The sequence below is a fragment of the Larus michahellis genome, chromosome 19 (assembly GCF_964199755.1).
Source record: "Larus michahellis chromosome 19, bLarMic1.1, whole genome shotgun sequence".
NCBI classification, from domain to species: domain Eukaryota; kingdom Metazoa; phylum Chordata; class Aves; order Charadriiformes; family Laridae; genus Larus; species Larus michahellis.
The window spans coordinates 162,516-177,157 of NC_133914.1; the positions used below are offsets into that span (position 1 = coordinate 162,516).

Sequence of the window (14,642 nt, forward strand, 5' to 3'; positions counted from 1 at the left end):
TTGGCAGTGGGAACCAGCCCCGCATTTGACTGAGTTGCTGAGCAGCAAATTCCTTGTGCTGCATCCGTGAGGCAGTTGGTCTCCGCGGCGGCATTCCTGGAGGACACGAGCGCCGTCTGCGCCACTGCACTTCCTGGCGTGCCGCTCTGGCTGGAACCAGGAGGGCCTTTTCCAGGGCATTTGGGATTCTCCTGGCAAATGCAATCAAGACGGTTCCTCCTTGGGAGGGTTTTGGGGTGGTAGAGCACATTTCTTTCCTTCCGCTGCTCGCGATACACCACGTGGCAAGAGGCATCTCTTGGGGGTCAGCCTGCAAGGGGAAGGGCTGCGTGGGCAGATTTGCCATCGCGGGCTCTGGAAGTGCCTGCTCTGATGGGGATGAGATTAAACCTCCAGTTTATGTTCCTCCGCATTGAATTATTTCTGTAATGCTCTGTGGGATGGCTGCCTTGGGCCATTTGATAGGGGCGCAGGGTGGCGTGAGAGCTTGGACTCAAGGGAATATGCAAAGGAGAGCTGGGAATTTGGGTTGGCTTTTCTCTGCCAGCACTGGGCAGAGCTGGGCATCAGCTTTGAGATGCTGGGCACCGCGTTCCTGTTGCTGGGTCTGTCTGCGGCGCCAGCTGAACCTCTTCTCCAGCCCAGACTTGTTTGCCGTCCACCTTACTCAGGTGCATGTGGATATGGGCTCAGCCCAGCGCTGGAGCACACGGCCAAGGGTCGAGGCGTGGAACTGTGCTCTCCTGGCGTGGATGGACGAGGTGCAGGTGAGGCTGGGCATAAAGCCCCATTTGCCGCAGGTGTGCTGAGTGTGGTCTTCTGATAGTGTGGACATGTTGAGTCATCTCCCCAGGCCAGGCTGGGATCATTGGGGCAGCTCTGTGAATGGGGAGTGGGATTACCTGCTCTGTCTCCTCAGTGCAGTCAGATGACCATACTGTTAGAAATGGATTTAATATCCTTAATCGGTTTAATATGAACTTTGTTATCCCCGCAGATAAATGTTATTCCTCTTCCACAATAGCTGCTAGTCTGCCTGTTCTCTTCAAGAGCCACGGTAGGGCAGGGTCTCCCAGGCCTCCCCCCTGCTCTGTGCCACCCGCTGCAGTGCCTTGTTTTGGGGGTGGCAGCTCCCAGGTGTCCCAGGAGAACGGAGGTCTGTCACATTTGCTTGTTCATGCTGTGGCTGGACTGGGAAATGGAAGGTGGAAGCACGCCCTGATCCTGCCAGCAGCAAGAAGGTGAGTTTGCTTTCTCGGAGAGGTTGGGGCTGTCGATGAGGACACAGCTTTTTATTGATGCAGAGCCAGGGCTCAGCGATGATTTGCTCTCCGAGGAAGAAGCTGGTTCTGTTGTACTTCTGTTGTTCAAAGGACTCGAGGCGGGGACTGGGATGGAGCTCCTGGCAGCGGTCGCACTGGTTCCCGGTGCCGGCACACATTCAACTCCTGCTCCTCTTGCTCTGGGCCCTGCAGAAGGGACAAACAATGGGAAATCGCACTCCAGTCCCGGCCAGGACTTGCTGAGAAAGTTGTTGTGGTCTCAGGTTTCAGGCTGCTGTCGATGCTGAGCGGTTTGGGGATGGGGAATGGCACTTCACTCCATCTGCCCTCTGCTAATCCCCAGACAAACGCAGCTCTCCCATCTGTGCAGCCGGAGCAGCCGAGCCCATCACACCAGCCACTTAATCTAAATGGCTTTGGCCAGAGATAAGGTCATTAATTACACTGGGATTAGAAAACAGTACAGGCCTGGTGTGGCTTGGCTCGCCATCAATTAAAGTCCTTGGTGCTCTGGCACGGCTCAGCATCGCAACTGGAGAGCTGAAGTTGGGAGACCTGTTCCCTCGCTGATGAAGCATCGTCCCCATGGTGCTGCCGGTACCCAGAGGAGTCCCCTCACTTGGGTGCTGGTGTTTCGGTACAGTGGTGGTGTGGGCTCCTGTCCCTGGCCACCAGCAGGGCTGGGTGCCAGGCGGGGTTGGTGATGTGGGTCCCAGGGGACACGCTGGGAGGAGTGCAGGCGTTGTGGCAGCCAGCGCAGCCCCAGTCCTCGCGTCCGGCAGCAAGAGCTGCACAGGCAGCATCCCACTGTCTGCCTCCCCATCGCTCCCTGCCCTCAGCCTTCGCCAGCCCCTTGCCCAGCACCATGTGGAGCTCAGCCCCGACTCGCCGCCAGCACAGGAAGATTGGGCTGGTCGAGCGCTGCTGCTCTCGCTCGTGGCCGCCATCCCCAGAGCTCAAAGCAGCCCCTTTGCTGATCTCAGATCCAACATCCATCCATCATGTTCAAGGACTTGCGTTTGCTCTGTTTCTTCTACCTTTTGGTTGCCTTTTCCTACCGTGTTTTGGCTGTAAAATGCTCCAATCTGCTCATCCTGCAGGGAATTTCTCATCCGTGCAGTGCTGCCCTTCACTGGGGTGGGATGTGCTGCCTGCTCTGCCCCACGAGGTGCTGCGTGGGGGACAGACAGGGCTGAAGCCACAGATGTGGTGTGAGTTTGGCCTCATCCCTCCCATAAGGAAGAGGCAGCTCTGCAGGTGCTGGGGGAGGATGTTGCGGGCGGCTGGAGAGTTGGGAGCCGGCCAGCACCGTGGCACAGCTGCCATCTCGCCTGGCACCGGTGACCAGCTGGTGTCTGTGCCCATGTTTGCTGGTGGGTTTAAAGGGTCCGGCTGTCCCTTAGTACCAGTTGGAGGTCCCGGGTGGTGATGCTGTCCCAGCTCTTCCCACCCCAGTTCCCACACTGCAGGGTATGATCCTGCCTTGGATGGGCTGGGGACTGTCTGGGGGACAGTGTCACCCGGGAACAGCGTCTCCTGCAAACCCATGGCAGCTGCAGCCACCGAACTGAGCCACGTCCTGGCCTCATCTTCAGTTTGCAGGTAGGATCCGTGGACCACCAGGGAGATTTAACAAAGCCCTGGGTGAAGGGATCAGCGGGAGGAAGCCCTCGGGGTCTGCGTAGGGTGGGCAGGGCTGGCTGGCATCAGTGCTGTCACAGGGCTGGTGTGCGAAGGTAACTAATGGGGAAACTGAGGCACGGCTGGTGCACGGAATTACTCTAAGAGCTGCTGGAGCAGGGCAGGGTGTTTCGGATCCTGTGTCCCATCTGGTGCCTTGGCAGCATTTCGGGCAGGCTGCGGGGAAGCCGTGTCGCAAGAGCCCAAAAATAAAAGGAGCTGTTGGCCCAGGTTGTGCAACAGCGTGTGCATCCTGCGTCGCGCGGGAGTTTGGCGGCTTTGGCGGCAAAGCCTGGGTGTGCACGGCCGGATTCTGGCACTGGGCCCAGGAAATGCCGGTATCCAAAGGGCTGGGGGCTGCCAGGTCTTCCCCCCGCCCTGGTCCCGTGTGTCCCCTCATTGTGCTGCTTGTGAGCCCCTGTGGCTCCCGTGGCCAGGGGGTGCTGGTGGGTGCCCGTGTGGGTTTGGGGATGTGGGGGCTGAGCTGGGCTGCAGTGAGTGGCTGGGCAGGATGGGTGCCCCTGTGTTGGCACCCTGAGCGATTCAGTGGGGGCGTCTGGGGCCCAGGGGGCTGCAGGGACCCCACCCATGCGTCCCCCAGCGGTCGTGCCCCATTGCACAGGTGGGAAAACTGAGGCACAGCCATGCTGCTGGGGAGCCACCCTTCAGGAAGGTTCTGGGGTCTTGGTGTCACACGTGGGGTGCCCATTGCCCCCGAGCAGCATGGGAGGCCGTGCGTAGTAGCGAGGGGGGCTGGCATTGCGGACGGCTGCCCGGCGGGAAAGGCAGCGGGATGGAGAGTGGCGGGACGCCAAACCCCGGGGGACTTGGCCCCGTGCCCCAGGAGTGTGGCCATGGCGGGGGGAGCCCTGGGGTGTCCCTGGGGGGGGTGATGCATCTCCCGCCAAGGCTGGTGCGGGGTCCTGCGCTGCAGGGGCCCCCTCGGGCCTCCCCCCCCATTTCGGGGGGCTGCGGGTGGGGGTCTGAGGCCGAGGGGGTCCCCCCACAGTGGGCTGGCACTAGTGGGGGGGTGCCGGGGCTGCTTTGTCACGGTGTCACAGGGCCATCTGCCGGCAAAAGCACAGCCCGCCATGGCCTCCAGCAGCCTCCCAGTCCTCCCAGTTTGCAGCTGCTCTGGGGGCCTCCAACCAGTGTGGCACGGGATGGGATGTGTCAGAGACGGCCCCGTTCTACCATGAACAGATTAAATGTCATTTTATTTCACACCCAAAAAAAAAACCGATGTAGAAAAGAAGAGGTGAGTGGAGACTTAATTGCTCAGATTAAAAATCTACCGGGTGAGACTGAGCCACTTCCACCAGAGTCAGCGCAGACTCTCAGGATCCCTCCTCCTCTGCGGCCGGATGCTCGGGGACGAGGACGGGGGTGACACCTGCCCCTTTCCCCCCTCCCCAAACTGCCCCCGTGCCATGGGTGCTCGCTGCCACTAGCCCCATCGGCACATCCCTGCCCAGGTCCATCCTGCCCAGCCCCAGCACCCCCAGCGCAGTGTCCCCGTGGTGCCACCTGCACCTGTGTCCAGCAGTGGGTGCTAATTTGGGGGGTGGGGCTTGGGAGGGGGCAGGAGCGCATAGGGGGTGGCCTCGGACCGTTTTGATTTTTTCTTTTTTTGTATTTCTGTGTATTTCTTATTGTCCTTTTTCCCTCTGTACAAAATGAACGATATGGTCATGGACGTAGGTAACATGGTGACGGTGCGCAGGGTCAGGGCTGGCTCCGTGCTCACTGCAGCAGGGCTCGGATCTGTTTGGACGTGGTGTCGTCGTTGAGGTGCCGAGTGGTGTACCTGGATGGAGAGGGGACGGTCACCCTGTGGCACCCTGACCCACTCTGCCACCATTCCACTGCACCGTTGGGGGACGCCACTTCTTCCCCTGCGTCCCGCAGTCCCCCAGCTCACCTCAGAGCATTCAGGAGCCCCTCGGTGCTGGTTGATGGTTGGTCTTTCAAGACTTTGATGCAGCCTTTCATCTGGTGTGGGGAGAAAGAGAGGCTGTGAGAGCCTGGACGCGCTGCAGGGAGCTGCTCCCCTTCCTCCCCATCTTCCTCCTCGCTGCTTGGGCAGGGATGATTTCCCCTGTCTGGATCAGCTCACCTAGGGATGTCCCCACAGGGGATACCCAGCGAGAGGGACCCCTGGGCATCACCACTGTCCTGTGATGAGTGGAATGGCTGTGACACCCCCTGGTGCACCCCATGGCTACTCACATCTATCTTGGAGGTCTTTGCGAAGGCCCCCACGGGGTGGACATGGTCGTAGAGGATGATGACACCGACCATCACCCGCATGCAGAAGAGGAGGGTCTCAGTGTTGGTGAAGCGGCTCCGGTACTCCCTGCACCAGGAGGAGGGCCGGCTGAGCCCGGGTGGGCGGCACAGGGACCCCAGCACCGAGGTGTCCCCCTTCCCCGTGTGGGGTACTCACGGGGTCTCCAGCATCACCCTGCAGACACAGGCCATGGTGCTCAGGCAGTCGGTCGTGTCCTCGATTGGGAGGGTCTTGTTCTGAAACCCAACAGGTCCTGGCTGCCGTTTCCCCTCCTGACCCGGGTGCTGGGGCTGGAGGGGGTCTTCCCCTCCCCCCTGAGGGTACCCCCTGGCCTCGCTCACCTCCGAGACAAATTTGGTGGTGGCATTGCTGAGTGTTTTGAGCATGGGGGTGGCCTCGGCATAGAAGAGGGACATCCTGTTGGCCATTTCATTGTTCACCTCGCTCTCTGCATCCAGCTGTGGAGGGGGGGATGATGGCGGCTATTGAGGTGAGTGACCCTCCCTGGCGTGTCCCCCATCCTGTCACCACCCCCTGTGGGAGGCTGTCCCTGGGCACAGGGGTGGGACAGCACTGTCCTCTCACCTGCAGGTTGTTAATGCGATTTCGGCTGATGGTCCTTCTGTAGTAGCTGAAGTCGTTCTGGATGGCAGGGTTGGTCATCTGCCGAGGGGAGCCCTGCATTAAGGGCCGGGGCGGGGGCCATGGCCGGCTTGGTGTCCCCAGGGTGAGCCATGGGGGTCCCAAGGGACTGTGCTGCTCACAGCTTTTCCCCAGTGTGTGGACCCCGTGGGCCCCCACCAGCCCTCGTTCCACATGGTACCTTGAGCTCATCAAAGCTGAGGGTGAAGTGGAGGATCTCGGCAAACTGCTTGGCCAAGGCTTGCTCCCGCTCGAGGTGCTGGGTTGGGGCATACGGGGGGCTGGTGAGGGCCTCCAGCAGGCTCCGCAGGGCGTTCTCTGGGGACAAAGCACCACTGGCCCCCGTCCCGCTCCTGTGCACCTCCCTGGCCCCGGCTGAGGCATGGGGCAGCATGGCACCCACACCACGGCCAGGGCTCCCCCTAGCCTGCTCCATTCCTGGATCTGGGAAGGGATGCAGGGTGCAATGGGAGGATACGGGGAAGGGGGACACAGGCTTGGGGTGCTCACCGAGCCGCAGCGAGAACTCGTAGAAGCGCTTCAGCTTGGCGACGAGGGGGCAGACGGCGCTCCATGCCCTCTCCTGCAGCCGCAGGTCCCCGGGGTTTTGGATGGCCTTTGTGGGGGGAAAAGCACCAGTGGTTGTCCCAAGCCATGGTGGGTGGGTGGGTGGGCAGTGGGCACTGGGGCTGCACCCACCTCTCGGATCTCCTGCCCGGCGCCCGTGTAGGACTGCAGCTCGGCCAGGACGGCCTGTGCCTCCTCCAGCACGGCGTTCACCTGGTTCCACACTGCCGTCTCGGCCTCCGTCGGCTGCGCATCTGCAGGGCAGTGCCCCAGGGAGAGAAACCCGGAGGGCTCTGAGCGGGGTCCTGGGCGGCGAGAGCCGGAGTTGGGGTGCCAGCACCCCGTCCCGCAGCTCTCCCGCCAGCCCGCAGCCCTTCCTGGCGGGTTTCTCCCCCTGGTCCGTCTTGCCCAAGCTCAAGCCAAGCCGCAGAGGCGGGGGCAGGTGGGGGTGAGTCCTGGCTGCCCTGTGACTGTGGTCCTGCTCACCGGGGTCCCCGAGCAGCCCCCAGCCCCAGGCTGGCCCCAGCGGGCTGCGAAGTGCCCTGGGGAAGAGGTGCGGAGCGATAGCCCCCAGTCATGGGTCTGCCCCCCCTCCCCGGGGAGACCCCCAGACAGCGAAGGTGGGGGGTGGATGTCTGGGATGGGCGCGATGCAATGGGTGACGGGGACGAGAACTCAAAATGGCGTGAATGTGGAACTCAGAATAAGTACAAAACAAAAAAGGAAAATAAAAATCCCATCTCACTTTCAAAGTCAAGGAAAAAATTAGGGCCTTGGTCAAGTTCGTTATAAGTCAACACTTTAAGAAGGTTCCCCATGTGAAACCTGCAAGAGAAGAAACAAGAGGAAAAAAGCATGATGGTGAGGTGGTGCTTGGGGAAGAGGTGCTGGGCTGTGGGCAATGGCTGGTGGTGGCCGGAGCCCCCGTCCTGCTCCCGCTGCTCCCCAGGGGCTCGGGGAGCTCCTGGCTGGCTGGTGGTGACCCCGTGGCTGCTCCTGGCCCCGGGCTGCAGCCTCTTCCCCCCCTCAATGGTGATGAGCGCTGGCAGATGGGGTGATGGAGAGGAAGGAGCGAAGGGAGGAGAGAGCTGCCGGGCTGTGATGAGGAGGGTGAAGCGGTGAGTGAGTCCCCGGAGTCTTGGCTACGGGCATGTTCCCCTCTAGCTGTGGAGCCAGCCCCAAATCGGGCAGTCCTGGGAGGCCCCCATGGCCTTGTCCCGGAGCCGGGGGGCTGCAGAGGGGGCTGGATGGGGGTCAAAGCTGTGCTGCCTCAAAGCACCCATGAGGAGACAGAATGGTCCCTTGCCGTGGGAGCGGGGTGGCTGCATGACCCCAGCCCCAGCTATTTTGGGACGTGCCGGCGCCGGAGGCGGTGCGGTGAGCTGTGCACAGCCTCTCCCCGACGGCGCTGGGCCGGGGCGAGCCGTTGCCGCTGCACTATTTTTACCCACCTCGCTCTCGCTCTGAGCCGTGCCCCAGGAGGAAGGGGGGGAGAGGGAGGAAGGGCGGGCCACAGCAGCCACCATCTCCCCTGCACCCCCGTGTCCAGCCTGGGAGGTCCGAGAGCGATGCTCTCCTGTCCCAGGTAGCCCAGTCCGGTGGGAACCTGAGGCAGATCCCCCGGGCTGAACCGGGGTCCCCAGTCCACGTCCCTCAGGCACAGGCTGTGGCCACTGTGCCACCCCTCCTGGCACAGATCCCTCCTTCCCCAGCACCCCCAGACTCCAGGCTGTCCCTGCCATGGTGGTGGCAGGGGACGTGCCACATGGCCACCCAGCGCCATTGACTAACAGCAGCAGGCACGTGCCTGAGGTCCTCATGAGCCAGGTCCTGCTGCTGGGATGTACCCTGCATCCCTGCCGCTCGGCTGGGGACGTCTCCCCGCGCTTTCAGGGACGAGGCATCTCTTGGGGTCCCGCTCCCCTGCCCGACTCAGCCCTTCGCAGGGCATGGCCAGGGCTGCCCCGAGGCGCCTGGGGACACGGGGCTGCTCGGGGACACCGTGCCTGTCCCCATCTTCCGGAGAGCAGCTGTGGCGGTGGCCCCGGCCCCCTCCCCACGCCCGCCCTGCTCACGGGACTTACTTTCAAAATCCAGGAAAAAATGAGGACAGTTTTCTAAATCTTTGCCCAATACCTTTATCAGGTTGCCCATGGCCAGCAGACCTGAGCGAGAGAAACAGAACAGAGTGGAACAGCACCGGCGCCGCCGGCCGGACGCCCCGGCACGCCCAAGCACCCGCCGCCGCTGCCGTGGCACCTACCTGTGCCCGTCCTGCCGGGCTCTGCGCCCCGCGGCCCTGCTGTCCCCAACCCGCACCCTCCCGGCTGGGGCACATGGGTGTGAGTGTCCACTGGAATGTGGCAGCTCTCCCCGGCACTTCTGTCACTGCTGTTTGCCGCGGCGGGGAGGGACGTGGGGTACGGGTTCACAAGCATCGTGCTTCCTGGGGGCGCCCCGGCCACACAGCCTCCCCTGAGGCACCCTGGTTCCCCCCGAACGCTCGGACGGAGGGCAGGGGTCTGCCCCGGGTGACCCCCATGGGGTCATGCCATTTCCCCCAGCTGACGGAGCTGGGCAACGCCCATGGACAGGGGAAGACCCCAATTGGGATTTCTGCCCCACAGGCCCGGTTTGGGGGTCTGGCACCCATGCCAGAGCATCCCACCCACCCCATGGCCATGGCTCTGGGTCCTTACCTCAGTGCTTGGTGTGGCAGTGGCTACGGCAGGAGCAGGGGCTGTGCCACCCACCTGAATCACTTCATGGGCTGGTGGGGACCTGCGGGCAGGAGGGCGAGAGAGGGTCAGGCCGCCCCCCTGGGCACCTCCCTGTCCCAGGGACCCGCCGGTGGGTGACCAGGCGGGGATGTGGGTGAGACACTGGCTCCCCCCACCCCAGCTCACAGCTCTGCACGCTGCCACCAGCCTTCACCTTATTTGCCTTGATTATTTTTTTATTGCCAGCAGCCAGTGTCAACAGGAGCTCACCGGGCACCAGCTGAGCATCCCCCTCCCTCCGCACCACTTGGGGGACCTGCCAGCAGCCTGGGGACAAACCCAGGACTGAGCCATCTGTCCCCATCTTTCCTTGGAGAGGCCAAGATCCCCTGGGACGCCTTTCCTGGCGCCGCTGGTTGGGTTTGCTCTTTTCTGCGCATTGCGTGAACATCCCTTTTATGCCGCTGATGAGCTGCAACCCAAATCCCTCAGGTGCTGGGATGATCCCCCAGTTCCCCTGTCCCCCACGTTTCCTATGGGGATGTGGGCAGTCGGGGTTGGCCCCACAGTGTTAGCAGGCTCCGTGAAGCAGCTGTGGGATTCAGCAGGTTGCAATTAAGCACCAGGGTTTAATTAACATGGCTGGGGAGGGGAGGGGAGGGGAGGGGGAGAGCTGGAGGAGGTGGCAGCAGTGGGGAGGGATGGGGCAGCCTCGTGCCTGGGATGTGGCTGCTGCCGCCAGCCCAGCGCAGCCCCTCGGCATCAACAGTGATGGCTCTGCCTTCTCCTGCTCCTCCTCCTGGACCTGGTGAGTGGCGGATTTACACTGGGGCTCCATGGGATGCACCAGCTGGGTGCCAAAACACAAGCTGCCTTGGGGGAGCCAGGGCACCCAGGTTCCCCACTGTACCCCCCTGCCTCAGTTTCCCTACGTGTGGTGGGTGCTTGTAGCCCGCAGTGGGGGTGCCCAGCGCTGCCCTTGCACAGTGACCCTGGGGTTCGTCCCACAAGGTGCTGGGGTGTTTCAGAAGGGTGCTGGTCCCTGCAGGGTGATGCTGAGGGGGTCCCTGGGGTGCCCCAGGTGCCGGGGGGTGCGGGAGACTCGCACCTGCTCTGCTCAGGAATTTACATAAATGCTGTGATCGGCGTGCGGGCGTCCTCGTACCCGCGCCACGCTTGTCCTTGATGGGCGACTTGGGGCTGGGATTTGTCACCGCTGAGCTCTGCTTATGCCCAGGGAGGGGACACGGATGGGTGCCCACAGTCCTCGGCGTGGGGACACCCCGGAACAAGGCCTGAGCTGTGGCATGGGGGTTCACTGCTGGGTGGGAGGATGGGGATCGCTGCAGTCCCCCCTCGCCTGGAGGGGCAGCTCTGCTTGGGGCTCAGCCCCCGATTTTCACTGTTTCTGGGTGCCTACACTGCGGTGGCTCTTGGCCTTGGGAGTCACAGCACATCCTCCCCGGGTGGCTCTCGAGGAGGGTGAGGGGCTCCCTCCATTGTGGGCTGCCCATCACCATGAGGCTGAACTGGGGGAGCCGCGTGCCCCAAATCCACTGGGAAACTCACCTCCTCCCGGGACCGCTCTTGCAGAGGGGTGCTGCTGGAGGAGGGCTGCCCGCGAGGGGCACGGAGCTGGAGGCAGTGGGGTCCCCCCCCAGCCACACCCGAGGTGGCCCTGGGTTTTGTCCCTCCCTGCGGTGGCCTCCCCGCGCCACTACCCTGCTCGGGCACCCGCTCCTCTCCCTGCTCCGCTGCCTCTCCTCACTCCCCCTGAGCATCCTGCCCCACGGGGACCCCGCGGCCGGTGTCACCTCCACGGGGACATCCCAGCCGATGGGGTGAAACCCCCCTCCTGCTGCAGGCAGGGCCAAATCCTGCACCCAGGAGCATTGCTCCCCCCCAGCTGGCGGTGCCCGGGCTGGCCACACCGAAGGGGCAGCGGTGCCCCTGGATCAGGCTACCCCTGTGTCACCCGGGGCTGTTATGGGGCTGTGCCCCTTTGCTGCCAGCGCAGCATCGCTGTGGGCACCACAGCCTGGTGCAGCGCTGCAGCCCCGGACAAGGTCTGGGTGCCCCTTGCCCTTGGCTCGGCTCTGCACCCCACAGCCCCCCCTGCCTGCTGGGTGCCCTCTGGGTGCTGGGCCCCGTGCCCACTGCCACCACCGATGCCGATCCTGCTGCTGCCCCCCACCCTTGGCCGCACTGTCATCACCGCAGATGTTGCAGGGTCAGACGCATGGTGCCTGAAGGATTTTTCTTGGGGGGGGGCCTTATATCGAGAACCAGAGTGCCGGGGCCAGATCCTGCCCCAGGATGAGCCAGGGCACCCCTAGCCCTGCCCAGGGTGGGGTTGGGGCTTCCTGGGGCTGTTTCCCCCCTGGGTTTGGGGACCTCCCTGGCTGGAGGGAGGCATGAGTCCCCCCCACAGGGCTGAGCTCCCCCCCGAGCGGGGCCAGTGGGGTGCTGGGGGGCCTCCCCTCTGCCTTGCTGCAGCTGCGGGCAAGCAGCAGGATTTACTGCAGGACTGCTGGGGAGCTGAGCTGCAGCACCCAGCCGGCGCGGGTGAGCACCCAGCTGTGCCCCCGCACCCACCCAGGGCCACCATGGGGCTGCAGCATCCTGGGCGGGGGGTCAGGGCAGCCCCCACCCCATCACCTGCCGTCCTGGGGGCACCCAGCAAGCATTGGGTGCACCGGAGTGGGGGTGCAAATGGAGGGAAGGGCCCCCGTGAGGGGCTGCTACCAGTTTTGGTCCCCGCGGGGGGGCAGCCAGGGGCTGCCACAGCTCCCCCCACCCCCCACCCGCTCTCAGGCCTGGTGGCATCCCTGTCCCCGTCCCCCGTGGCGGCCCTTGCTCACCGTGGCGGTGGGGAGCTCGAGGCGTGGGCAGGCGGTGGCCGCTGCCGGTTGTCTGCGGATGCTGCTGGAGCGCGGGGTGTCGGGGACGAGCCGTCCGCCGCGTGCGTGAGCCGCCCTGCGCCAGCTGCCGAATGCACCACAAAGACCACCATAGCCCCCCGGCCCCCCCCACGCCACTGGTGACGGTGACGTCTCAAGTGTGAGGGAGACGGGGACGCTTAACTCCCTGCGTGCCGGCCGGCACACTGCTGCAGCCTGCCCGGGTGTGGGCTCCAGGTCCTGCTGGGGTGCCGCTCCCTGGTTTTGGGGGACACGGTAACACAGTGGGCACCTGCCCCCCCCCCCCGGCCTGGCTCAGCCCGGCAGCCTGCTCTGAGCAGGGGGAGGGAAGCCCCAGATTTTCGTTTGCTCCTGCCCCAGCCCACGGACGGCACCGCTTCTCCCTGGCTCCCCCTCTCCAGGGAGGGGGACAGCCACCAAACCCGCCCAGTGCCACTGCCACAGGGCCAAAGCAGACACATGCCCCAGGAGCACCATTTCAGCAACGCAACACCATCCATCCCCCCTGGACCCCCCCAGACTGGGGCCGGGAAGGGTTTGGAGAGCGTTTGCCAGCGCAGAGCTGTTCCCGTGGGGGGGATGCTCTGACCAGTGAGGTGGGAAGCAGGTGGGGAACCCCCAAATTGGAATGTTGTGTTTTGTTCACTCTTCACCCCCTTTTCCCAAGCCAGTGCTGGGCATCATGAGGGACATCAAGAGGGACCCCCAGTGTTGTGGTCACCCCACGTCCAGCTTGACCAGCAGCACCCAGAGATGTCCCCCCCAGGGACATGGCGTGGGTGACACCAGCTCCTTGATGCTTTACAAGGGCACTTCTGTGCAGCAGAGCATGGCATAGGTGCCCACCCTACAGCACCCCAATACTGGCCAGGGCACCTGCCATGAATCCTTGGCCCTGGGGCGCAGCGGGCAGGAAGGGACCTGCTCTGGGATGGCGAGAGGCTGGGGAAAGGCTGAGGCTGCTGGTGAGGAAATGTGGCTTGAAGGAAAGGAATGGCAGAAGAAATGCGCAAGTGAGTGAGAAATCCCTGTTTTGCTCTAAAACTCTTTGCAAACCACAGCTCAGCCCCAAACGCTGCCCTCAGTAGGGCTGGCACGGGGTTGCCCCTGGGCACCCATGCCGTGGATGTGGCAGGGCTATGCCAGCGGAGAAGCCATCTGGAGCCCACCCCAATGTCCCAGCATATGCCCATGACCCACCAACCCCATGCTTGGACTGTGTGGCTGCTGCCCAGTGTGTCACTGGAAAATGGGGGATTTTGTGGGGTTGCACCGGCCGTGAGCGCTGTGCACTGTCCCAAAGGGATGGTGTCTGTCCCTGTCCCCACGTCTGCCCAGCTGACCCCACCCGGGGTGATGGACCCTGCCCAGGACAGTGTCATGGGGGCACTCATGGTAGAGCAGCGTTGTGGGGGTTACAGAGGGGCTGGCTGAGCTACCGATGCCCTGAGCATCACCGGTGTCACAGCCGGGCGATCTCATGGTGCAGTGGGACGAGGGCTGTCAGGAGGCCGAGGTGAGCAGCGGTGACCCCTGCTCCCCACGGCTCCCAGCAGTTTGTGGAGGCTGACGTGGCTGCAGTGGCCCAGGGCTGTGGCTGTGGGGTCCCCCTCTTTGGGCATGGCCCCCCAGGCCGTGCTGGTGCAGCCCGTAGCCGCTGGGGGAAGCTGCAGCCCTTTGCATTCTGCAGCGTGGCTGGATATCGAGGTTTTTAGGAACCAGCCAGGCCCCGGCAGCTCTGCACCCCGGGAACCCCAGGGCTGGGAGCTGGGGTGACATTGCTGCGGCAGCAGGGAGCAAAGGGCTGCCACGGAGCCAGCACTGTCTGCAGAGCTGCCCACCCCCCCGGGCAGCCTTGTGCCCCCTCTGCGATCCCAGGGCTGATGCCCAGCAGAGCCCGGACTCGTGTTAGGGCTTGGGGTGCCCTGATCAGGGTGCTGGGCTCCAGCCCATGCGCTCAGGGCCACCAGTGCCGCCAGCCCTGCATGAGCCCAGCCACCTTCCCAGCACAATGACTCAGGATGTCACAGACCCAAAAGTGTGGATACCCCAATACCCCACAGCCGCCCTTGTCCCTGTCCCCAGGATGTCCCTGTCGGACCCCCAGCCTGGTGCTCTCCCGCCTCTTCCAGCTGCCCCGTGCCCCTTCCAGCACACCCTATTCCATGAACTGAGCTCTGCCAGTCTCAGCCCTGGCAGCCATGCTGCTTCAATTAAGCCCTCATTAATTTTTCAGTCCCCCTGCCCACCCTGAGCACGGGCGGTTTGCAGTGGTGCTAATTGATGTCTTCTCTACTTAAGCATGTAAGAACCGGCAGCAGGTTGCCCAGCAGGCACGGGGGGGGGCTCATTCCCCCGCGGTCTCAGGGAGGCTCATGTAGAGGCTTTGGGGACATACAGAACCATGTACCCAGAGCCTGGCAGAGGCTGCTGGAGTGACCCAAAAGCCATGAATCACCCCCACCCCGGGTGGGAATCCAGCCCCGGACAGGGACACAGCACAGGGATGTCACCTCTGGCTGTGGGGGGATCCCAGCCC

General features: G+C 63.7%; 1 protein-coding gene across 6 annotated transcripts; it reads right to left on the reverse strand.

Moving 5' to 3' along the window:
• Positions 1 to 4,161: 4,161 nt before the first annotated feature.
• Positions 4,162 to 12,494, reverse strand: LOC141732968 (CYFIP-related Rac1 interactor A-like). 6 transcript variants are annotated; one of them, XM_074562584.1, is made up of 13 exons: positions 12,044 to 12,483; positions 9,162 to 9,243; positions 8,547 to 8,627; positions 7,208 to 7,287; positions 6,595 to 6,716; positions 6,406 to 6,511; positions 6,077 to 6,213; positions 5,839 to 5,916; positions 5,595 to 5,711; positions 5,410 to 5,489; positions 5,193 to 5,319; positions 4,885 to 4,955; positions 4,162 to 4,770 (listed from the first exon to the last, which is right to left on the reverse strand). In XM_074562584.1, exons 4-13 carry the CDS (start codon positions 7,278 to 7,280, stop codon positions 4,707 to 4,709), a joined length of 975 nt encoding a protein of 324 aa, XP_074418685.1. In that variant the 5' UTR covers positions 7,281 to 7,287; positions 8,547 to 8,627; positions 9,162 to 9,243; positions 12,044 to 12,483; the 3' UTR covers positions 4,162 to 4,706. The 6 variants fall into 6 exon arrangements, with proteins under 6 accessions (XP_074418685.1, XP_074418686.1, XP_074418687.1 ...); XM_074562585.1 differs by lacking the exon at positions 8,547 to 8,627 and having other exon boundaries at positions 12,044 to 12,494; XM_074562586.1 differs by lacking the exon at positions 7,208 to 7,287 and having other exon boundaries at positions 12,044 to 12,466.
• Between the last annotated feature and the right edge of the window lie 2,148 nt (positions 12,495 to 14,642).

Coding starts and splice junctions, on each gene's coding strand:
- LOC141732968 (XM_074562588.1), bottom strand. CDS start 7,319: ATGCTTTTTTCCTCTTGTTTCTTCTCTTGCAGGTTTCACATGGGGAAC. Junction 5,917..6,076: donor TCAGCTTTGATGAGCTCAAG/GTACCATGTGGA, acceptor TCCCCTCGGCAG/ATGACCAACCCTGCCATCCA. Junction 5,490..5,594: donor CCACCAAATTTGTCTCGGAG/GTGAGCGAGGCC, acceptor GTTGGGTTTCAG/AACAAGACCCTCCCAATCGA.